We start from the raw sequence: 25708 nt of genomic DNA, 5'->3' as shown, positions 1-25708 counted from the left end.
AATAGCACGCTAGAGAGAAATCCATTTCATAGTCGTTTGCATTTAATGCGCAAGGACTATTTAACTGGAATTGCAGTTGTCAGTTCAAGTGCTGGATGATTCTTCTTCTGTAGCTATTGATAAGTCGGGAAAAAAAGTTCTAATTCCCCCCTGCCCTTTCTTGAAGTGGGATCCTGAAAATAATTCCCACATTCGCCTCTTTAATTTTAGATAGTTGTTTAAAAGCTGTATGGGTGTAGATCTTCCAGAAACAGGCAGATTCTTAATCTTAAAGGAATCACTGGAGCCTCTTGACTATGTCAAGCTGCAATTCTGAATTTGATTTGGAAGCAAAAAGGCTGATTATAAATGAAAAGCACCCCTTATCTCTTCCAAAGACATCTGCCTCAATAATTTTGGAACTGTTAGGAAATGAACTCTCTGTATTTGTAGTTACTATAGTGTGTTTTGTTGAAATGATAGAATGAGATATTACAGGTAGTCCTTGACATACGACCACAACTGAGTCCAACATTTTTGTTGCTAAGTGAAACATTTGTTAAGTGAATTTTGCCCCAGTTCATGATCTTTTGTGGCACAGCTGTTAAGCGAATCACTGCTGTTGTTAAGTTAGTGACATGATTGTTAAGCAAATCTGGCTTCCCTATTGATTTTGCTTGTCAGAAGGTCACAAAAGGTGATCACATGACCCCAGGAGACTGCAACCGTCATAAATATGAGTCAGTTGCCAAGCGTCCGAATTTTGATCACGTGACTATGGGGATGTTGCAACGGTTGTAAGTGTGAAAATGGTCATAATCACTTTTTTCAATGCTCTGTAACTTTGAATAGTCACTGAATGAACTGTTGTAAGTCGAGGACTATCTGTATATTGTTGCTTCCATTTTATGACTAGATAATGCTGCTCTTTTCCATATATATATTTTAAAAAATCTCCAGGACTTTAATAGAAATAGTTTCTGGTATGCTTCTGAGGTACTAACAACAACAAGTTAATATATTTTCTGGCATCCCTGAGATCTTTCATAGCAGCAGATGTGGGAAAGATGCTTACCTACCTGGACAGCTCTGGTCAATCATAGCAGATCTGAATGGCTAGATGGACAGATTATCCACTTATTATAAGACACCTTCAAATATTCTTGCCTCCTCTTTATGTTTTAGGCAGAGAGAACTCTGCGGGTTATCTGGGCAGCACACAGCTCTGCATGTTCTAAGACTCCCAAATGTCTTATGGTTATCATTTTCAAGCAATTGGTAGAAATAGTGTTTCTGGAAAACTTTATTAATTTCTCTGATACAGGTAGTCCTTGACTTACAACAGTTCATTTAGTGACCCTTCAAGGTTGCAACGGCACTGAAAAAAGGGACTTATCAGGCAAAAAAGCACAGATAAACATGAAAACATTATAAGATAGTAGAAGTAGAGATGGACTTGGGCTCCCAAAATGGGAAATTTATTATCAAGCAGCTGGACTACTCTGGATCAAAGATTGGATAAACCTAGACAATAAAAGAGTTCTAACGATTGAAGGGCATGACTTACAGACTGGCTGGCATGTCTTTCTATGGGGGAAACATAGGAAAACACACACATACTTTTATCAACATCAGATAAGAGATGCGCTGATTAGGACGTGGGAAAAAGTCAAGAAAAGACATTATAGGAAAATTCCAAATTGGATTTCACTGATGGAGGCAATGATTCACCCTAACATCTTAGATAAGAAAAAGATGATTAGATACAAAGAACTATTAGACAGCCAAGGAAACCTTAAATCAAGAGAAAAATTAGAAGAACAAGGAATAATCATAGATTGGTGGCCATATTTACAGATCCAATCTAAACATAGTAAGGATATGGAAGAGCACGGAATAAGCCAGACCCCACATCAATTGGATAAAATTTTAACAATTAAGGAAGGAAATTTTTTAACAAAAACTTATAAATATTTATTAGGTAGATCTGGAGGAAGAAATAGTGAAAGGGCCAATGATAGCATGGGCGAGAAATGTGGGCTGAAATATAAATCTGGAAGAATGGGAAAGACTATGGAACATAAATTGCAAACTGACACTGTCAACTGCGTATAGGAAAAATCAATACAAAATGTTCTATAGATGGCATTTAACACCGGCGAGATTGGCCAAAATGTATAAAAATATGAATCCGGAATGCTGGAAATGTAAAAATAAGGAAGGAACATTCTATCACATGTGGCTGTGCCCTGTAGCAGTGTTTCCTAAAGTGTGGTATGTGTACCCCCAGGGGTATGGGAAGAGTTTGGTGGGGGTATGCGTTGCACCGGAGTTTAGTGGGGATCACGTGGGAATATCCACTGCACCGTGCTTAGCTGCGCCCACAGAACAAAGAAAGAAATAGGCGCGTATCACAGTTTTTATACGGGAACTGGGGCCATCATACATCGTATCGCAACTCATTATGACAGGAACTTCTGCGCATCCTTCGCGCAGCTCTGGTTCGGCCATTTTTAAACTGCGGGAACATTAACAGTTAATGTTGAGCCTCGGAGCTATTTAAAAGCTGGAGAATTGCAGTGTTATCAACGGTTAGACAGTCTTGTGAGGTGTGACATGGTGTGAATATACTGCACTTCGTTATAGAGACAACTTACTTCTTTAATAGTTAGTTCTGGGCGCCTATTATCATGCTTTAGTAAGTTCCACTGATTTTGTTTATTTTTATAAAATACAATTTTTATCCCTAACAGAGATTATGGATCGCTGGTTGAAATCTGGAACTACTAAACCGAAAGAAAGTAATGATTGTAATAGCAATCAACGAACAGAAAATTATGAAATTAACGACAAATCAATTTCAATTCTGAAAGAACCTGTTAAGAAAAAAGCAAGGAAAACTCGCAAGTACGACAAAGAATATCTTAAATTTGGATTCTCATGGACTGGAGATGAAAATGAGCCTATTCCATTTTATGTCATTTGTTTTGAAAATCTAACAAATGAAAGCCTGAAACCATCCAACTTAAAGCGCCATTTTGAGACAAACCATAATCAGTACAAAGATAAACCCATAGATTTTTTTGAAAATAAACTTAAGGGTTTAAATCAGTCTCGAAAAGTAATGCAGGGTTTGACGGGAGGTGACAATCAAAAAATACTAGAAGCTTCGTATCGCGTGTCACTTTTAATTGCCAAATGTAGTGCAGCGGAAACCATTGGCGAAATTTTAATCAAGCCTGCAGCCAAGATAATGGCAGAAGTAATGATAGGAGATAGAGCGAAACAAACTTTTGACCGCATTCCTCTCTCAAATAATACAGTTCATCGACGAATCATTGATATGTCTAATAATGTAAAACAGATGTTATTATCTGATATTTCTCAAAGTCGTTATTATGCATTGCAAGTCGATGAGTCCACCGACATTGCGAATTTTGCAAATCTTACGGCGTTTGTTAGATACGAAAAAAATCAAGAAATTCATGACGACTTTTTATTTTGCCAGCCTTTATTAGGTCACATAACAGGAGAAGATATCGTTAATGTTATGAATACATTTATGCAAGAGAACAAAATTGATTGGAATAGATGTGTTGGAATAAGCACAGATGGAGCAAAAAGTATGGTCGGAATTAATGAAGGACTCGTTGTAAGAATTCAAAATGTTGCTCCAAATGTCATATCCACACATTGTTGCATACATAGAGAGACTTTGGCAACACGTAAGATGCCCGCTGATCTACAGAAAGTTCTGGATGAAAGCATGAAAATCATTAACTACATTAAAAGCTGCCCTTTGAATGCACGACTTTTTTCGCAAATATGTGAAGAAATGGGAAGTAGTCATACCCAGCTGCTTTTTCATACCGATGTTCGTTGGCTATCTCGGGGAAAAATTCTAAACCGATTGTTCGAACTTAGACATGAACTTCAATGCTTTCTTAATGATAGATTTGAGTTGAGAAATTGTTTACATGACTGGAAATGGCTTTGTAAACTAGCATACTTAGCAGATATATTCTCTGTTTTAAATTGCCTCAACTTATCATTACAAGGCAAAGAAATTCCATTGTTTCACGTTCAAAATAAAGTGAACGCTACCATCGCAAAACTAAATTTATGGCAAAAGAGAGTTGGTAATGGAGAAGTAGACTCGTTTCCCTCTCTTCATGAGTTTATAACAAGTTCGGCTACTAAAATTGAGGCTGATACTTTGAAATGCATAATACAGCATTTGGAGAGTTTGCAAGTTGGCTTGAAAAACTATTTCCCTGATTTAAACAAAAATATTGAATGGATAAGATATCCGTTCAACATTAACACAACATCCATGCCAGAAGGTTTGTCGCATGCGGAAGAAGAGCAATTGTTGGAGTTAGCTTCGGACGGATTCTTGAGAAATAAACATAAGGAGTGTACTTTAACATCATTCTGGTTACAAATGCAACATGTGTATCCGGTTTTAACAGAAAAAGTCCTGAAATACATCTTGCCTTTTCCAACTTCATATTTATGCGAAGTTGCTTTTTCTGCATTTGTAGACATTAAGTTTAAAAAAAGGAACAGACTATTGGATGTGGAACCGCATCTCAGATTAAAATTAACAACCAGGGAACCAAATTATGATGATCTGTCATCTCAACATAAACAATTTCATACTTCTCATTGAATCAAATAAATGTTCTTTATAATATAACTTTGTTTATTTTGTGTATGTACAAAAAAAAGAAAAAATAAATATATTTTGATTTTTATTAAAGCATATGTTTTTATGAGGGGTACTCAGTGTTATGAAAATTATAGAAGGGGTACACATATGTCAAAAGTTTGGGAAACACTGCCCTAAAGCAAAGAGCTATTGGGAACGGATAGGGAACTGGATGCAGGAGATAATTAAAGTGCAAATTGAATTCAAACCTGAAATATTTCTTCTGGGTATAATAAATTTAAAGATTAAAAAGCAACTCCAGCATCATCATTATACATATATTGACAGCAGCCTGTATAGTATATGCTCAGTGTTGGAAGGGTGAAAGCATACATACAAACAATATGATTATATACAAAATTCTTGAATGCGTGGAAATGAATAAACTTACGCTAGAATTAAAAAACAAGGAGTCAACAGAATTTTATGAAATATGGAACAAATGTTATGATTGGCTAGAAGAAAGAAAGAAAAAGACATGATTACTGATGTAAATAAATTGTAAATAATATTTATGAGATGTATAATACAGTTTTGTTAAGGGAAAAATGTATTTTTTTTTAATTTTATTTTTGTTGTATAGTGGAAAAAAGGAAAAATAAAAACTAAAAAAAGAAAAAAAAGAAAAAAGTGACTTATGACTATTTTTTTACACTAACGACCTATGTAATGTTGCCATGCTCATGGGATCAAAATTCAGATGCTTGCTTGGCAACTGGTTCTGGGACCGTTGCTGTGTCCCAAGGTCACATGATCACCTTTTGCAACCTTTTGACAAGCAAAATCAATGTGGAAGGCAGCTTCGCTTAACAACCGTGTTACTAACTTATCAACTGGAGTGATTCACTTAACAACTGTAGCAAGAAAGATTGTAAAATGGGGCAAAATCACTTAACAAATGTCTCACTTAACAACAGAAATTTTGAATTCAATTGTGGTTGTAAGTTGAGAACTACCTGTGGTTTATGAATTTTAGAACCTAAAGTTCAGAGGGAATGCCTTTCAGGTTGGGTTTGAGCACATCAAAAGAAAGAAAGAAAATCTCATGAAGAGTAATATGGGATGTATGGAAGACAGCAGTCAAATGCCAGTCTGCTAAGCGAAAGAAAATCCCTTAACCAGTGGTGGCGAACCTATGGCATGCATGCCAGAGGCAGGACTCAGAGCCCTCTCTGTGGGCACACAGGCCATGCCCTGGAGATGGCAACCATCCCTCTTCAACCAACCGCCCGCTAACTCACCAAGGTCCCACATGACTGGATGCATCCCAGCACCCATGTGCTTGCTGGTCTCTCTGTGCAGAGGTCGATGGTGTCAGGCAGCAGCTGCCCCTGCCCCTGCCACACCTTGCCCTATGACAATGGCATCCCCGTCCTGCCTCGCCTCGCCTCACCCCACAGGACAAACCTCCTGCCCCTCACTTGGCAGAGACCCCCTGGATCTCCCCCAATCCTGCCCGGCCCCCACAGGTGTCCCTCCCCACGAGCAACATCGAGGTGATCATACCCATCTTGGCCCCTCCCACCCAATCTGCCATGACCATCACAGGCACGCCCACCCAGTGGGCCAGGCCCACTGGCACCCGGCGATAAATAAGTGGGTTTTGGGTTGCAGTTTGAGCACTCGCTCTCTAAAAGGTTTGCCATCACTGCCCTTAACCTTACAAGTTTGGCTTATGTTGACATAGATGAGGATTGAGCGTTTCTGTACTGTTTTCCATAGGTGGTATTTTTTAGATTACTAAACTTAAGAGATTCACGATCTGGCACAATCAACCTTTAAGTTGCCATTACTAAATATCAAGGATTGGGCTCTACAAATTCCATCTGTTGAATCTCTTATTCACACAAATCCACTGTTTCCATGGCCTCAAAAAGCATAACACCTAGCCCTGAAAAATGTGCTTTAAACATCACCCTTGAAAATTGCTTATTGTTAGAATTAATGCACATGTATTTGTTCATTCATTTTCAGCAGAGAGATTTTTAAAAAAACATGTCATCTTTCTCTCTTGAATTGAGGCTGGCACAAAAGGAAGCAAATTTAATTGCTACATTTATAGTCCTGAGCTGCCTGGTTCTCCATGATGGAGCCCAGTAGCATTCTTTTTTAACTGAATGTATAAATTGGAGCAATATTGGATTCTGCAGAGAAGAGATTACCCTCTCAGCTGCCTGTAAAAATGAATTTGTTGTTATATTACTTTCCCTTAAAACCACTGAACACTCATTCCCCTGGCATTTATGGTGGGGTTGGCAAGAGAGTCATTAACTGTTTCTCTCAGGCCCTAAACTCTGAAACAAGTGACTGAAATTTTCTAGAAGGTGGGTTGTGGAGATGTGAAAACAACACATTTTTCATAGCAAATTACACCATTGTACATTCATTACAGATGGAGAAATGTTTTAAAGGGGGGGGGGAGAACTGAACCCAAGTGATAGATGTGAAAGAGGAAGTTAATAAAAGCCAGCATACACTTAAAACTATATTGGCTTTGTCCTCAAGATAGTCTGCAGGAAGGCTAATGTTAACGTTGTAAAGCAGTCTGGGGAGAAATACAAATTATTATTAAGCCAGGGTAAAAATTGTTCCAGTAGTTTAAGGCATCACACTAGAAAAAAGGAACTGCAATTTCTAGTCTCTCCTTGAGAATGGTAGCCAGCTGGGTGACTTTGGGCCAGTCATTCTCTCTTAGCCCAACATGTCAAGCTTGGGTGATAAACTAATTGTGTCAATTTGTGGTGCAACAAAAATGGATCAATAGTCAATTGATCCAAAAAAGCAGATCTTGCACTTGTGGGAAAAACCCTAGGAAGTTAAAAAAAAAAAAATGATTGTCTTCACCTAGCAAAAGATGTTTGCTAAAAATGAAACAGGTTCCAAGCAAGAATCACCAATGTGGCATTTTTTTCTGGCAGTTATTCTAAGTTGACTCTGGATATTGGAATTGTATAACTGTCACAGAATAGCCTTCTCTAAACTGGTCTTGGGACTGCAACTTTGAGAATTCTCTGAGCTTGGTAAAGTATTGATGTTATTATTGTACTGCAGGAGAGAGTGGGGACAGCATAAGAATTTGCACAGGAAAATTTCAAGTGACTTTCAATGTGTGTGTGACTTTCATGCTCAGCTGTGAAGTAAGCACAAGCATCATAGATGTCTGCATTCTTGACTTGGTCCAAAGTACCTTCTCCAGAAATCCTCTGCACCAGTCAGATACCTTGTATCGTTAAGCAAAGCAGATCAAAGCTTTGGCTTGGTACATTGTTGAATGAGTCTTAATTTCTAATAAAAGTATCACTAGGCCCTTCTCTGGAAGGGATCACAAAACTGGACATGAAGTTGTTTTCAAATAAGGTAATTGGGCAAAATTCAACCCTATTCCAAATACCATGAGGTTACTTCCTATAAGTATTTTGCATGCTAGAGTTGAGATCTAAATATTGTTTTTGGCAGGAGCAATTTTTTTATGATTTTATCCCATTTTTTGTGAATACTCAGCATGATGAACCAAATCTAAAAGTAGAACAGCATATAAAAAGTTGATGAGTCAGATTCAAATTAACTATAAAATTTTTATTTGTTTATTTATTTTTCTTTAATATTTCTTTATTATTATTTTTTTATAAAAAGTTTTATTGGTTTTTTTCCATTTTTTTTCCAGCTTAGGACACAACGTGGTGGTCAGGGTGTCAAGTCATTCAAAGACAAAATCATATAAGTATAGCTCAAATTAATTATCAAAAGTTTCCTCTCTGTTTCCTAAATATAATATTGCTTATTTAAATTAATACAATTTTAGGTAAAGTTCAATCAAACAGAAATCATCAATCACAGGCTATTATAATAATCTACATCCTGTTTTTAAGCTTTACTAATTATAGTTGTCATATTCCAATTACTTTTTAGTATACATATAGTTGGGATTTCAGGTATCCTTAATAATAGGTCATTCATTGAGACTGACTTTTTCCCTATCACAAATAGCTCTTCCTCTCTCTCTATTACAACATAGTTATCATGTTTAAAATAATAATATAAGTCCAACAGATACAGTTCAATTTTTAAAAATATATTCTATCATTTCATCAGTCTACATCTATAAAAAATCTTTTTAAGTCCTTGATAAAGTTTATACCTTCAAATACTTATCAACTATAATATCAGGAAATTCCCTTCCTTCATTCATAATTAAATCAAACAAACTCTATCTATTACAACATAATTATCATATTTATAATAATAATGTAAGTCCCAAAAATACATTTCTATTTTTAAAAAATATATTCTATCATTTTATCTATCTATATCTATAAAGTCTTTTTATCCCCTGAAAAGTTTTACTCCCTCAAATACTTATCAACTATAATAACAGTAAATACACATCCTTCATTCGTTATTAAATCAGAGAAAATCTCTAAAGCCTTTTTAACCCATCAAGTAACATTTTACGTCACGTTTAAACCTAACTCTAGCTTTCTTTCTTTGCCAAGTTGGTTCCCATATTAAAGCTTTTCGGTTATCAGACCTCAAGATTTGATTACAAAAATTTCCAGTCAATTTAGATTGAACAAAATTTCCCTCCCTTTCTGCCAATATCATCTGAGTATTATATTGACTTTTACTCGATGTTATCGTTATAAGTAAATTATCTGCTTTATTGTATTTTCCAGAGGGTTGTGTCTGAATATCAATCTTTGTTATTTTTAGTAATTGAACTGAGTCAATTACAGTTACTTCTTGGTCATCAAAATTATCCATCAGTTGTAGGTAATGTTGTGTGGAATTAGTTGGTTCAGTGGTTTCCACATTTTCTCCCAGTATAGATTCACAACTGGATTGTAAGCATAGTGTCTCTGTCTCTTTAAATTGTATGTCTTGATGTGTAAAGGCCTGTTCAAGATTACTCAGTTCATCTTCTAGTATTCCTTGTTCCATAACTTGATTCATTATTGGAGAGTCGATGTGAGGTTCCAGGGTAGCCTCTTTAAGTTTTCTCCAAGGTTTCCAATAAGTTTTGAAGTCTTCTGTAAGTTCTAATATTTTTTCCAGTATTAAATCATAGTCAAGATGTGGATAACTTTCATCCATTTTGGTGGTAGACTAGCCTATTCCTTTATTAGAGACTGTATTTGAAAAAGATCCACAAATGTCTGCCTCCAAAGGTCTAATAGCCAGCTTCACCACAGCTGTCAAGTTATTTTTTCTCTTTTATTATCATATGAAAATCCAATCCCTCTTCAAATAACCGGGAGAAGTACAGTTACAATTTCGCTTTTCGCCACCAGATGTCCTCAGTGGACTATAAAGTCTTTTTTTCCAAATTAATAAAGTTAAAGAAAAGAAAAAAGTTTTCTCTCTTTTTTTAAAAAAAAAGTTAACAAGAGAGGTATCTCCAGCATTATCAAATTGAAAAAAAAAATAAAGTAACAATGTCCCTTTCTTCTTCTTTTTCCCCTAAAATTCCCCCCAAAGAGTCCAATAGTAGAAAAAACAACCATAATTTTTTTTTATTAATCTTTTTCTTTTTAGCTTTCTTTCCTGTATAGGCAGCCGCCACTTTCTTAGAAAAGGGAAATAGTCAGGAACTCTTTACAGGAAAAGTCAGAATAGCGAAAGAAGGAAAGGTCTCACCTGGATTCACCATGGTGGTTCTTCATGCTTAGTTGTTCTTTTGACTTGCGGTTGGTGCGGCTGGGTGATCGGCCATTTTACTGGCCGATCTTCTCTGTCGGCCCTCAGAGTTAGTTCGGACAGCTGGAGGAGCCGCTGCTCCTCCACAGCCAAGCACAGCCTCCTCGACGGTAGTCACACCCTCCAGGATGACTTTTGACCCACATAAAGGTCTACCAGCATAGGGAAGCTAGCTGATGAGGAGATGAGTCTCTTTGTGTGGCTAGAGGTACCGCGATCCGGAACCTGAAGTCCCATTTTTCTTTAATATTTCTGAACCACCCATCTCCCTCAAAGAATAAACTTGCTATTAAAAATTATTTAACAGTTAAAAGCCTGGTGAAAGCTATATGTCCTTAGAAATTTTTAAATGCTGAGAGTGTGAGAATGAATCTATACTCCCAATAGAATATACTGCATTGCTGGGGGCAACACAGTGAAGACCCTCTCTTATGCCCCAGAAAAATAATCCTGTTGGAGGCATCTTCAGCAGAAATGCTTCTGATTTACTTAACAACCTAAGGAGGAAATATGGCTCTTTTCTCTATATACAGTGGTAACTTGGTACAATACTCAACTGCTTTGAAACTCATCAAATTTGGTACTCAATACATTTTGATGTGAGAATTTTGTCCTGCTACTCATAGTTTGTTTGGTACTCATTGCACAAGCTAAAACATGTTGCCATCAGCTCCCTTGTGCCTCATTACATTTTTCTTTTTGGGAAAAATGTATTTGGTACTCATCATTTTGGTACTTATTATGCTCACTCCCTAAACCAATTAACAATGAGTACTGGATACCACTGTACATTTAGGCTTCATGGGTAAATCCACCTTAAAATATGCCTGGTAAGCAGTTGGTGTGCAGTGCAGATTTTCAGTAGTAGCATCATTACTTCAGTCATTATCAATCTAGCTGCTGCATTTTGTATCTGTTACAGTTTCTAGGAATTTTTAAACAGCTTTTCTTTGAATTGGTAACTGGAATAATGGTTGCCTAAACCAGGGCTTTTCAACTGCTGGTACGCGTACCACTTGTGGTACTTTGCCACATGGCAGGTGATACGCGATTGCTAGCCCAGTGTAGCAGGGGAGAGGAATGAGCTGAAGTGAGCCAAGCCTGTGGGAGAGGAAGCTGCAGCTACAGGACTGTCTGGACTCAGCAGAAGCCCCAGGAGCTGGCAGAGCTCCAGCTGATTGGCTCCAGTTGATTGGCGCTTTGGAAAACAGCTCGGAGCTGGAGGTGAACTGAAAAAAAAGGTGGGGGGGAAGAGAGGAGAGGCTATAAAAAGAATGTGGTTTGGGTGGGGGAAGGGGAAAAAAACCAACAGGAAAGGTTTAATCCCTTTAAACAAATGTAATTAGTTTTACCCGCTTTAATTGAGTCTGTCTGTGGCTTTTAGAAAGTTTTCTTTGAAGGTAAACAGACTTAATTTAAAGTTAAAGCAGTGGTTCTCAACCTGTGGGTCGGGACTCCATTTGGGGTCGAACGACCATTTCACGGGGGTCGCCAAACAACGCAGTCCGCCATTTCTTTCCCCTTTTCCTTAGCTGTGCTACTCCCTCTTATTCTATTGGCTTTTGAAAGCCAATAGAATAGACTCTCTTGAATAGAGTTAATTCTATTGGCTTTACAAAGCCAATAGGAATTGTCCAGGCTGTCTCTGCCCTGCTGAGCCCGCCAAAAGTCCCATTCTGCAAACAGTGCTGCACCAGTTGAGTAGTCCTCGACTTATGACCGGTTGAGTAGTCCTCGACGTATGACCGGTTGGGGGTTGCGTCATTAAAAAGGTTGAGAACCACTGACTTAAAGCTTTTCGCAATTGCCGGAGCCTTTCAGTCTAGAATTGCAACATTGTGACATGTGACACACCTCAGTCAGCTTAAAGAGAAAAAAAACAGAGTTTGTGTTCCTTTATTTTCTTGCTTTGCACTTGATTCCTGTGTCTTTAAGGGTACAGGGAAGGGATTGCGGGATGCATTCTTACTACACTGTGGAAGAGCTCAGAAGGGCAAACCAGCTAGCTCAGGAGTCTGCAAACTTAGCAACTTTAAGACCCGTGGACTTCAACTCCCAGAATTCCTCAACCAGCCATGAAGGCTGAGGAATTCTGGGAGTTGAAGTCCACAAGTCTTAAAAGTGCCAAGTTTGAAGACCCCTGAACTAGCTGGTAGTGGTGCGTATTAATAAACATGGATAAATTCATCATACATTTGTCAGTGCAAAGGGAAAGTGATTCAGCAAAGGAACAGCCACTGAAATGAAAACTGGTGCTTTTTTGTTTTTTTTCTACAGTTTGTAATATTTTATTAGATTATAGAATAAAATACAAAAATACAAAAGTAAATAGTAGGACACAGTGGTGAGGAAAAAGGGGGGAAAAGTGAGGGGAAGAAGGTAAAAAGAACATACTTCCTCTGTTGCAGTAGAAGGAAGCATTAACATTGAACCTCAACTTTTTACTTTTCCATATTATAAACTAGCCATTTCTATAACAATAAATGAATCTAATCAGTAAAACCCAACCCCCTTTTTTTTAGTCATCAAGTTTTTGACACCTTGCTAAGCACTGGTGGTACTCAAATATTGTCATGTCCTAAAAGTGGTACAATCTATGAAAAGGTTGAAAAGCCCTGGCCTAAACAAATAGCAACAGACAGACCAAAACTCATCCTGATATTCTGCAGATTGTTTTGTTGGATGGTCTAAATTGATTTGATAGCATTTGATTTCAAAACTGCAGAGTGTAGAGAAAGACATTTATTGGACTTCTGGTTTGTCATCGTAGCTGCTGCGGACGATGGAAGGTGAGCTCCATCTTCCATGTTTGGTTTCATTCCACTGGGGGACCCTGGAAAGGGTTGAAAGTCACCCTGTAGGGGCGACGAGCAAGGAGGAGACCCCTGCTTGATTGCGGGAGGGTGGCAACCCTTCCGCTTGATCTGGGGCAGCCCTCCAAAGCAGCAGAGGAAAGACCAGCCATAGCAATATGGCTCGTCACTAGACTGCAGACAACCGAAGTCAAACTTACCACCAGGCACTTCTAAAGCAACAAGGATGAAACTGGGTGAGATCCGATCTTCTCTCTAAGATCATAAGTATTTTTCTTCCTGTAAAAGCTTCCCAAAGTATCTTTCCCCCTGTGAGGAGAGAGGGAAGGGAATTTCTATCCCACCCTCTAAGAATAACAATGATTGACTACCCAGGGAAGCTAAAGCACTAAAAGAATAACTTTAATTTAATTGGATTTATATGTTTCTGAAACCTGGGGACCAAAAGTTTTCTTATTTTCACTGAAAACTTGTTTTTATCTATAAAAAAGAAATAAAATTGGAAAAAGGACTATAAAATGTTTGGACTTAAAAAATCTTAAGTGGCATCGGTGACATCTTGTGGCGAAGCTTGGTATTACAACTTGTTATTGCCTAAAGGAGACTTGGCTTGAAGCCCAGACTATAGATAAGACTCTTTTAACTTTGATAAACACCACCTGTGAGAAGTTCAGCTGTAAAGAGAACTTCTGGGTGGCATGGCTGGCCTCCTTGAACTATGAATGTAAACCTTTATTAGATTTTAGAGCTGTATGTGAAGAACTGCCTTTTTTATCTGAGGAATATTGGTCATTATTTGAGATTATGAAATACATTGGATTATAAAATCTTACTTGACAAACAACTTTTACTATAAAGACTATCTACAAACACATGAAATAGAGGTCCCATACCCAGCCATAAAATTATTTTCATCATTTGATGTCAAAGTCCTCTATTTAACACACCATTAAGAGAAGATGGATGAAGACCAGGAAAAGATTCTTTCCATGTTGAAATCAATACATGAAACTATTCTTTCAGCTTGTGACAAAATAAGATGTTACAGAAAAGAACAAGATGTCAGCTTAGATATACAAACCCAAATTCTGACTACAACTAAAGAACTAACAACATAGAAGGTAACAGAAGAAGTGGAACAATCAAATACTAAGACAGAGGACTCAATTGACCAACAAATACAGTCAATGGAATATTCAGAAAAGGAACTGAGAACACTAAAAATGGAAAAGACCTTATAAATTAGAAGAAATTTGAGGAGCAAGAAGAAGAACAGACTGAATGGAAGATAAACATACCAGGACAATTTATGGGGATTAGGAATAATAGAGAGATGATTTAAGGAATACAAATGGGCTAGCCCTTCTATAAAATGGCCACTAAATGGTCTCTCTTATTTCAAACAATATATATAATAATAGAGGGAGATCTATTTGATGATTTAAAAGTGTTGATATGGAAGGCTAGTTGGCAAAGAAAGAAAGCCAGAATAAGGCTGAAGAAAATTGGGGTTTTGATTTACCAGAGGGGATTTCATATTACTAATTAGAGAGTCAAAGGGAGAAGTTGAGATAAGGGAAATTTTGGTCATTAAATTTAAAACATTTGGAAATTAATTGAAAATAAGGATGCTATTTGTTTAAAAATTAAGAGCCAAAACAAAAAAAAATATGAATATGTTTGATTTATTGATTAACTCAGACAATATATATAATGGGCTTTGATTTATTAAAGGGGATACTGTATTATTAATTAGATGATGTAAGATGGGGGAAATAGATAACTTTTAGGAAATAGAACAAGATTATACCCAAATAGATAAGGTGTGTATTTTGAATATTAGATTCTGCTATGAATTGAGATAAAGGAAACTTTGGTTACCTAAAACCTGGAAATTATAAATATCAAATATTAAATTTGAATATTGATGGGAAACTAAAAATTGGGAAAAACTAATAACAGGACATTGATTGAATGTAAAGATTGAATGTAAAAGTAATTAAGATATGTATAAGCTAAAAATTATTGATAAATTTAATAATGATGTTTTTATTTAGTTGATATAATAAGAAACGTATTAGCGTAAATATGAGATAGTAGATATTAAGGGAAAAAGAGAGGAAATACTTGAGATTGTAGTTTGAGATTTGTACTAAAGATTTTTGTATGTTACTGAACTATTGATTAACCCAGCCACCATGTTGCTTTTTAAATACCTAAATGTAAAATTAGAAAATTGATAAAAATATTATTAAAAAGAGGAAAAAAAGGGAAATACATTTATTGTGGCATGCATGAACTGAAATCCACAGAAGCTAGTTTTTCAATAAATTATTTAGTCTATAAGATGCTGGAATTTACGACAGAGACTATACCTTGAATGCATCATGTTTGTAATTGGTTCATGCCATTAGTTCTATTTTTATGTTTGAGAAGTCAAGTACTTAACACATCTTTCATTAGCTTATGGTGGTGTACCAGCTATCCTCATTGGTAGAGAGAATGCAGCTATTGCTATGGAATTGGCATGATGGCTCCTTTTGAATAGAAATTATGTGAAAAAAACAACAAAACACAGCAAAAAGGTGCACATATGTTGCATGCCTCTTATCTACAGCAATGTTTCTCAACCTGAGCAACTTTATGGTGCTTGGGCTTCAACTCCCAGCCAACATGCAAAATGGATTTCCCGCTACTTCTGTTGGGTTTCCATTTTCACTAAAGTAGAAAGGAGAATTTCATACTGATTTGCATCTGGGTTTATCTATTGCTGACTTTTTATCCACTTCAGAGGACAAAAGAATCCAAAGGAGTGCAAAAGCCATGTGTAAATAAGATTTTAAAGTAAATTCAACTGGCAAACACAATTATTATACAACTAAATTATAGTTTTACTTTTAATAAATGTAGAAAACTGAAAATTATGAAAATAAACCACTTTTTACATATGACATATCTTCTTAAAATAGCAAAGTGAATTACATCTATAATGGGTAATGTTTTTCCCTGGTGACAACAACTACAGGTTTTTGGAGCCTTCAAAATATCAGGAAAGTTCATACCTTTATCCCTGAAATGATTTTAAAAACTGCAGCAAAGAAAAAAAACTGGCTACATGGAACATAATAAGCTGGTGTTGAAAAAAGTGCTCTGATTTTTTTAATCTGTTTTTGATTTAAGTTACTACTTCTAACTCGGAATCAATAGAACGATTCCATATTTTTTCTAGAACTATGGCTACATTTAATTCCCAGCAGAAATTCACATCTGGATTCTGCACAGTTAGAAAATTGTGCAAATATCTGTGTCATTATCTTTTTGTCATAGTCACAGTTTCATTTTACATTGGGGAGGAGAAATGTTTTCATCAGTTTAGAATTTTGTAATATTGTACATTTACTGCAACCTCTTTATGATATGGCCTGATAGGTTTGCAGAAATGGTTCTTTGGCAAGATTCGATGAAAACATTATCGGTACACAGTTGCATCAATTTTGAAATATGGAAAAAAGAAAAAAAAACTGAACCGTTTGGAACTAAGGAAGGGGATATACTTTTATTTCAAAACAGAAATAGCTGAATTTCCCTGGGAAAATTCTGAAACATTTACCTGCAATTCAACCTATAAATAGTCAAGAAACCATTCAATAAAATGAATGGGGTTTCTGACACTTAAAATCTAAATTGGGATCCAGTTGAAATAAATTATATTAGCATTTCTAAATCATTAAAGTCTCCATAGCTTACAAACAAAATACTTTTGGGACAACTTTTGCTCACAAACCACTAGGGGGAAAAATAAATGAAGGGAATAGACAAACACATGTAACACTTACAGATAACTTTATTAATAAAAAGATTCATGATGTCTAGTATAATCTTCCTGATGAAGATTATTGGCAATAATCTAGGGCAGTTTGGTCTAGTGCAGGGATCTTCAAACATGGCCTTTTTATGACTTGTGGACTTCAACTGCCATAATTCCTCAGCCAGACATGCTGGCTGAGGAATTATGGGAGTTGAAGTCCACAAGTCATAAAAGGGCCAATTTTGAAGATCTCTGGTATAGTGGTTAAGCCACCTGCCTAGAAAGCATGAGCTCAAGTCTTGTCTTAGCCATGAAAGTCATTTGGGTGACTTTGGACCAGTCACTCTCTCTCAGCCCAACCCATTTCACAAATTATTGTTGTAGGGAAAATAGGAGGAGGAAGGTGTGTTAGATATGTTTTCTGCCTTCAGTTATGTGTAAAAATAATAAAGGCAAGATATAAATAATGAAATAAATAAATAATAAAGCAAAGCTCTTTTTATTTTACTCAGACTTAACATGTTTTAACTGCAACCTGCTGATATTATTAGGCTGTTGTGGGTTGTTGTGGTTTTCCTATTGAAATGTAAATTTTTGTTTCTGCTTTTCCCTTTTAATCCCTTAAACCCTTCTTTTTATCTTAACAATAAATTGCTTTGAGAAGAAGCTTATAAAAGTGTGAATGTACATGATTTTTATTTTGTCAAAACCGTGGGAGTCATAGCTTGTCTTAGGCTTCCAAAGGTGAAAGTTTGAATTGGGAATTGCTGAACTAGGGGTGCCAGAAAAATGTTAATTAATTCATTTCCATGCAGAATTGTCTTAACTGCTAAAACAAAATCTGTTCCACTACAAACAAGCCGGTAATTCACTGAGGCTGTCAACATCTGTCTTGAAATGTAGCTCAGCACAAAAAGTGTGAAATAAACACATCTATTTGGGAAACCAGGAAAATAAATGTATGTTTGCAAAAATATGTTTATTAATGAAAAATGTGTTCAAGATGCATACAAAATGAAAATTTGTGAAAGTCATCTGCGAAAATGTAAAGCATCTCTTAGGAATATAAAAAAAATTATGATGATGTGGACAATCAGTAGAATATATTAATAATTGAACATGCATGTGTTTTATATATATATGGCTCAACTGCAGACTGATCTGTGTATTCCTTCTCCAAGCTCACCCTCTGTATGCCCTTTATGGAAACAAAAAAGAGGGAACTGGAGGTAGTTTTTATTCCAGGATGGTTCAGTTGTGAACAGATTTAATTAACAAATGGCAATAGCTCTCCAGGCATTGAATCTGTGATTTGAAATATCAGGTGACCCTAATCTTGATGATTTTTTTTTGAATATGTGCAAGATGCCAAAGTGTAGGAGGAGAGAAGAACAGTGAGCCATTGCTGCTTCTTGGCAGACAATCTTCAGACTCCACAACAAAAGTTGTATTGGTTTTACTAGACATTTACATATTTTTCAGTTAGTGTTGCTGAACAGTGCCATCTAGATAAAGATGTGTGTCATCTTAGACAATGTGTGGAATAAATAAATTGCACATTACCACATCTTTATCCTCAGTCGGTAGTGCTTATCTTAGACCCAAACCAATCTCCATTCTAATATCTCTATTTTTAAATGTTTCTCCATTTTTTTCTGCTCTTAATAGTATGAGGATTTTGCTGGTATAATGGCTAGTAAGTTGGGCACTTCCAGAGGGCAGATCAGTTGTGTATTGATGTGAAAGCATAGACACCCTGTATTTTTCAAAGATAAAGGTAAAAGTTTCCCCTGCCCAGTCATGTCTGACTTTAGGAGGTAGTGCTTACAGTATCTCTGTTTCCTAGCAGAGAAAGCCAGCATTGTCCGAAGATGCTTCCATAGTCACGTGGCTAGCATGACTGTGTGCCAAGTGCACAGAACACTGTTACCTTCCCACCAAAGTGGTACCTATTTATCTATTTGCATTTGCATGCTTTCAAACCGCTAGTTGGCGGGAGCTGGAGCAGGAACGGGAGCTCAACTGACAGGTGATACTTGGGTCTCAAATTGCCAGTCTTCCAGTTGACAAGCTCAGTGTCTTAACTGCTAGGCCACCATGTCCCCATAGATCCCCCCAGGCCCCATCTATATACTTTAGAGGTGTTTAATTACGAATGTGAATATCTGTGGTATACCACACATGTTTTGAGAATCTATTCAACTTAAATTTTCAGATAAGCCAAGTGGTACCCTCATTGAATAAATATGTAAGTCTCATTGGAATAATCCCTCAGGGCCAAATATTTTGCTACCTGTGGATGATCTGAGAAACTTAAGTTCCATCAGAAATTAATGAGGGAACAGGATTTGACTGAGTCAATTACCTAAAACAATAAAACCTGAGATTGGGAGTGGGAAATTACCTAATGGAGACCTTTAAAAAAGGGCAAGGACTTCTGTTGTCACTGGAGGTTTTTAAGAAGAAATTGGACAACCATTTGTCTGAAGTGGTATAGGGTTTCCTGCTTGAGCAGGGGGTTGGACTAGAAGGACCTCCAAGGTCCCTTCCAATTCTGTTAGTCTATTGCTGAATGATTTAGATTGTGATTTGGTAATCTCCACTCCACCTTCCATTTGTTTCTAAAATTCAGCTTGGTATTACCTTGTGATTTTACTATGAAATACATGGAGGTGAATTTCCAAGAAAGCATGTAATAAACAAATTTCTGCATCTCCAGACCATCAGTTTTGGTCAATTGTGTGCAGGAGGGAGCCCATTTGGGCAAGAATTCAGCATCACAAGCTGCAGGCAAAGCTGAATGAAATGCCCCAGATTTCCATGAGTAAATAACCTTTAACAGCCCAATCCTAGCAAACTTATTTGAATAAAAATGCAAAATAAAGCTGTAAGAATCCTTTGTTGCATTTTCTTCTAATGGTGGATGTAATGTTAATCTTCAGTTACTAAGAGTATTAAGTCACCATGGTTCATTTATTACCGAAGGGAATCAAGTTATTGGCTTTTCACAAATAAATTGGAACTCCCAGAATTCCCAGACACCTAATGGAGGATACCTGATAGGCCTATGAAAAGACATATTTTGCATGAATTTGTTGCTAGAAATGGTGCACTGAATTCTTAGATAACTCTGTCCACTTAATTCTCTTGTGAGCAGGAATATAGTGAAATAGAATCTGCAATCTCCTGGTGAAGATTTCTTTCATGTATGCTTCTGAGTTCTTGTATTGCCTGTAGAATCACTCTGTAGGAGATGACTAGGTTAAGCCTGAGGGAGGGGTCAAATGGGTCATCAGTCTCGAATCCCTTCATATCCACAAGAGATTTAAGTCCAGCCTACCTTGATTTCCATTGATTCTTATCTACCATCAATTTGCTTTGACTGTTAGTAGTTCAGATTCTTGTAGAGAGCATAAGCTTTCAATAAATCTTTATATTCATTTGAATTGCCTGGACTCTCTGATTTCCCTTTGCTTGACATGCTCTCCTGTAATGCTGTGTATTCTCTTTTCTTTTTTTCCAGGATCGTGACCCTGTTCTACAATGGAAAAACTGCTTCTATATCTGTTCTTCATTGGCTTAGTGCTGAAGGCTGAGACCTGTCCCAAGCGCTGCGTATGCCAGATCTGGTCTCCCAATCTTGCTACACTTTGTGCAAAGAAAGGGCTATTGTTTGTCCCTCCTGACATTGATAGGAAGACAGTAGAGTTGCGGCTGGCAGACAACTTTGTTACAAATATCAAGCGGAAAGATTTCGCCAACATGACCAGCCTGGTAGACCTGACACTGTCTAGGAATACAATTAGTTTCATCACCCCTCATGCATTTGCTGACTTGCGCAACCTGAGGGCTTTACACTTGAACAGTAACCGATTGACTAAAATCACCCATGACATGCTAAGTGGGCTTTCCAATCTGCATCATTTGATATTGAACAATAACCAGCTGACAATGATCTCTTCCACTGCTTTTGACGATGTCTTGGCTCTTGAGGAGTTGGATTTGTCCTACAACAACCTGGAGACCATCCCCTGGGATGCTGTTGAGAAGATGATCAGCTTGCACACCCTCAGTTTGGACCACAATATGATCAACAACATTCCCAAGGGGACGTTCTCCCACCTCCACAAGATGACCCGGCTGGACGTCACGTCCAACAAACTGCATAAGCTGCCGCCTGACCCTCTCTTCCAGCGAGCTCAGGTTTTAGCCACCTCAGGAATCATCAGCCCATCCACATTTGCACTGAGCTTTGGAGGGAACCCTCTTCATTGCAATTGTGAACTTTTGTGGCTGAGACGCCTTTCCAGGGAGGATGACCTGGAGACATGTGCTTCACCTTCTGTTCTGTCTGGCCGCTATTTCTGGTCGGTCCCCGAGGAGGAGTTCCTGTGTGAACCCCCCCTCATTACTAGGCACACGCATGAGCTCAGAGTGCTAGAGGGCCAAAGAGCCATCCTGAGATGTAAAGCCCGTGGTGACCCCGAGCCTGCTATACATTGGATTTCTCCAGAAGGCAAGCTGATTTCTAATGCAACCCGGTCTCTGGTGTATGACAACGGAACACTTGACATTCATATCACGACCATGAAGGATACAGGCTCTTTCACCTGTATTGCTTCCAACCCAGCAGGGGAAGACACCCAATCTGTAGATCTTCACATAATCAAACTGCCTCACATAGTAAATAGCACAAACCACATCCATGAGCCAGATCCTGGCTCCTCGGATATATCAACTTCGACCAAATCTGGCTCAAATGCAAGCAGTAGCAACGGGGAAACAAAAATTAGCCAGGACAAGAAGGTGGTGGTAGCAGAAGCCACATCATCCACTGCCCTGCTTAAATTTAATTTCCAAAGGAATATACCCGGGATACGTATGTTCCAAATTCAGTATAATGGAACATATGATGATTCGCTTGTTTACAGGTAGGGGATTCTGGCCCAGCTGAATTCCAGAAAAGTCAGGAATGAAACTGTATTCCTTTTGCCTGTTGGACAGATGGTTAAATATATAGGTTGGGATGGAAAGAGTGATAATGTAACAACCTCCTGCAAGGAGAAACAACACAAAGAGATTACCTAGCTTGTGTGGTAGCAGATTGACTCACAAGCATAATCTGATTCCAAGAACTCTGTTTTCTTTAAAGTTTGCAGAATAACATTGAATGGTTTGTGGGTCTACTTCTTTAGTTTGCCACTCCACAATGGTACTAGAGTTGGGTGGTGCTTTGGAAGTAATCCAGAAAAGGTAATCCGTATGTGAGAGCATGAAAGTAGCACCTCTCTGTAACTTTTTAAAGCAGCTGTGTCCAATCTGTGGTCCTGGACAGCTAGTAATGTGGCTCCACAAGGTTGCAAACTTTTAACATTATTATATAATTTATATTCATTAACTATATTCTATATTTTATATGCATCCTAAGACATTTCCTCTTCACTCAATGTGGCCCAGGCAAGCCAAAAGGTTGGACAACAATGCTTTAAAGCAGAGGTGAGGAACAGTGGCCCCTATATGACTTGTGGACTTCAAGTCCCAGAATTCCTGAGCCAGCATGGCTGGCTTAGGAATTCTGGGAGTTGAAGTCCACAAGTCATAAAAGGGCCATCATTCCCCACCTCTGCTTTAAAGTAACTTTGTTACTAGGCACAGGAAAGTCGATGGTTTAAAGAAATGCAGGCAGGAATAGCATTTAATCTTCTGTGTCCTCCAAAGTAACCTTTTAAATTATTTCCTAAGTGCTGCATTAATGCTACTGAGCACTACATGACAGTTTGGGTAAAAGCTACGGTAAAGAAAACGTTAGTGATCAAATAATATTTCTGCAGCTATTAATGGGTTAAGGCCTGGGAGATCTGATTGTCTAACTAGGCTCAAAAAAGCAACAACATGATGAACAGCAGTAGTGACAGCTGTGTTAAATGCATTGATTTCTTCTTCACAGGTCTTTTGGGGAAGAGAGTAAAAATGTGTATGTATTGTCTACATATTCCAGGAACTGACTTTTAAAATTCTTGATTGCTTAGGACAGGGGTCTTCAAACTTGGCCCTTTTATGACTTGTGGACTTCAACTCCCAGGATTCCTCAGCCAGCATGCCTAGCTGAGGAATTCTGGGAGTTGAAGTCCACAAGTCATAAAAGGGCCAAGTTTGAAGATCCCTGGCTTAGGAGTATAAACTAGATCAGGGGTAGGGAACCTTGGCTCTTTTATGACTTGTAGACTTCAACTCCCAGAATTCCTGAGACAGTATGGCTGGTTCAGGAATTCTGGGTATTGAAGTCCACAGGTCCTAAAAGAGCTAAAGTTCCCTACCCCTGACCTAGATGATAATATGCCTCCATATGTTCCTGCCCAAATGTTAAGAACAGCTGATGGTGGTCTATTAAAACAGAGAATTTTATTTCGTCGGGCTGTTAGATTCATTACTGTTTTTATGTTCTGGTTATTTGTGAATGTTCTAAGCAAGTCTGAAAATTTTAGCAAACTGAAAAGCAAGATCTGTTTTTTTTTTTTTAAATCAATTAATAAATAAATGAGAGCTATTAGACCTTGGCTTCAGTCCAGAGTGAGGCCTGGGTGATTGTCCTCTTTTATGGGCAAAGGGCAGTGTAGTTTTCAGCCTTGAAGTCTTATTTATTTAAATTTCTTTTATTTTTGTATAAATCCTTGTTGAACTTTAATCCTTCAAGGTAATCTGGTTAACTTAGCTAGACTGCTAAGAAGACATTAATACCCTCTGTTTGGGATGACAGTAGAAACAGTTCCAAAAAAAGATGACTGTATTTGCCTCTCAGGAAAATTCCAATTATTCAATCTCATTTGGGGCAGGCAGAGAGGAAAAGAGCATGCAGGCAACGATTTTGATTTGTTAAACAGAGATTTGCTCTGAAAACTATTAATGGAGCAGTTACAGTACAAGAATAGTTTGTCGTTTAATATCTTTTTTTTAAAAATGCCATATCCTTGGATGGGAGTTGGTCCTGCAGATTAAAAGAATCAAGAACAACCCCTCCCCCCACTTAAAAAACACCAAATCAAGATGATGGTGGTGAGGGGGTTGCAATAAGCATATCATTTTCTGATCATTTAAGCAAAATATGTGCAAGGATGATTGAGATTAAAGTATAGTTACTGTTAATACTTTTAAAAGTATATAAATAAAAAGACAGAAATAGAAGAGTGGTATGTGGGAAAGATGTTTCATTACTCAACTAGCTAATATCATTAGTGCACTGATGATGTTACTAGCTGGGTAATGAAAAGTCTGCAAGAAAACAACTAAGCTCAGAGAGCACTAAGGGTCCCACTGTTCAATCCTGATTTACAAATATTCTCTTCTGTTGATATGGAAACGCTGCTGTATAAAATAAGATTTTAATTGAATCTCCGATCCTGGCTTTTTAATAACTCTAAGAATGTCCTTGGGGCCACTTTGGTCTGGAGTTTGGTCACCTGTTGTGTGCATGCACTACTCTCTCACAGATGGAAGGGGGATATTTGATTCTATAAGCTGGGATAAAGACAGTGTAACAGTTCAGGTACTATAATTCCAGCACAGAACAAAGCCTTGGAATTAATTTTGCTGCTTAACCCCAGCTCTAGAGATCTATTTGTTCATCTGGGGGAAAAGATGCTACCAACTCATCCCTTAGAACAGGGGTCTTCAAACTTGGCAACTTTAAGACTTGTGGACTTCAACTCCTAGAATTCTGGGAGTTGAAATCCAAAGGTCTTAATGTTGCCAAGTTTGAAGACCCCTGCCTTAGAAAGTGGTTGTGGAGATCACATTTACTTTCTTTCCACTCCAGGAAGAGCAATGCATATGGATTAGGATGGAGACTGAGGGACTATGAATTCCGTGCTGAGGAGGGCAGCTAAATATATCAAATGAACAAATGTATGAATAAATAAATAATTAAATATCTAATCAAACTTGCTTCTGAGCTCACGAGAAGCAAGAGGAGAAACGATGGTGGTAGCTAAGCAGCTCCCAGCCCATTTAGGTTGCCCCTGGGCCTTGTTTCCAAAGTTTCAAAAAAAAAAAAAAAAAAAAAAAGCATGAGCCTCTATGCAGGCTTACAGTTCAACATAACTGTTTGAAGAATACTTTGGGGAACTCTGGGAGCTGCGTACTTAAATTTAATAAATGGAAGAATTTCTATATTCTAAAGGAAACATGAAAGCAAGAAGTGTACGTAATTATTTTGGCCTCTTCCTGCCTTTCACACTAGCCTGAGCTTTGGATAATATCTTTCCTTTCATCCGGATTTGCTTTATTCCTATATTAGATGGATGCTTTCAGTATGATTTGGAATTGCTTCAGCATTTTTAATCAACGGTGGATTGTTTTGAATAGTTGAGAAAACATCCCATCTATAGACTATATTGAAATGCTATTTTCTACTGTGCCATGGACTAGTGCATATTTAAAACACTGAGAGCCCTAGATTTATGTTTGATAACCTGGGGCAAGAGACATAATGTCTGGCAACAGAGTATGTTTTTGAGGAGGAAGTACAGTACATGGGGAATCTTCCAGTGCTCTGGCAATAGTTTTCACTTTCCCTGTCCTTATTTAACCTAGTGTCAAACTCTGCTTTATTTAGATTGACTATTGTGTCAAATGGAAAAGGAAAAACAAAAGTTCATTTCCATCCTATGTTCTCAGTTTTATTGGGACTGCATCTCCCATCACAGC

The 25708-nt window shown here is 37.5% G+C and overlaps 2 protein-coding genes across 7 annotated transcripts in view; both read left to right on the top strand.

Annotated features, from left to right (window-relative positions):
- Nucleotides 1–25708, top strand: part of LRFN5 (leucine rich repeat and fibronectin type III domain containing 5) — a 141578-nt gene that overhangs the window by 98706 nt on the left and 17164 nt on the right. For all 6 annotated transcript variants that reach the window (XM_039319440.1, XM_039319441.1, XM_039319439.1 and 3 more), the window contains one exon: nt 20529–21936. In XM_039319440.1, coding sequence (XP_039175374.1) covers nt 20549–21936 — 1388 coding nt within the window. In that variant the 5' untranslated portion in view covers nt 20529–20548. The remainder of the gene's footprint in view (nt 1–20528; nt 21937–25708) is intronic.
- Nucleotides 2738–4651, top strand: LOC120297150 (zinc finger BED domain-containing protein 5-like). The gene has a single exon (XM_039319442.1). It carries the CDS (start codon nt 2738–2740, stop codon nt 4649–4651), a length of 1914 nt encoding a protein of 637 aa, XP_039175376.1.

The sequence above is a fragment of the Crotalus tigris genome, unplaced genomic scaffold (assembly GCF_016545835.1).
Source record: "Crotalus tigris isolate CLP2741 ecotype Arizona unplaced genomic scaffold, ASM1654583v1 scf7180000023590.301634, whole genome shotgun sequence".
Lineage (NCBI taxonomy): Eukaryota > Metazoa > Chordata > Lepidosauria > Squamata > Viperidae > Crotalus > Crotalus tigris.
Note: the sequence above shows the minus strand (reverse complement) of the source record. Positions and strands in the feature narration are given on the sequence as shown.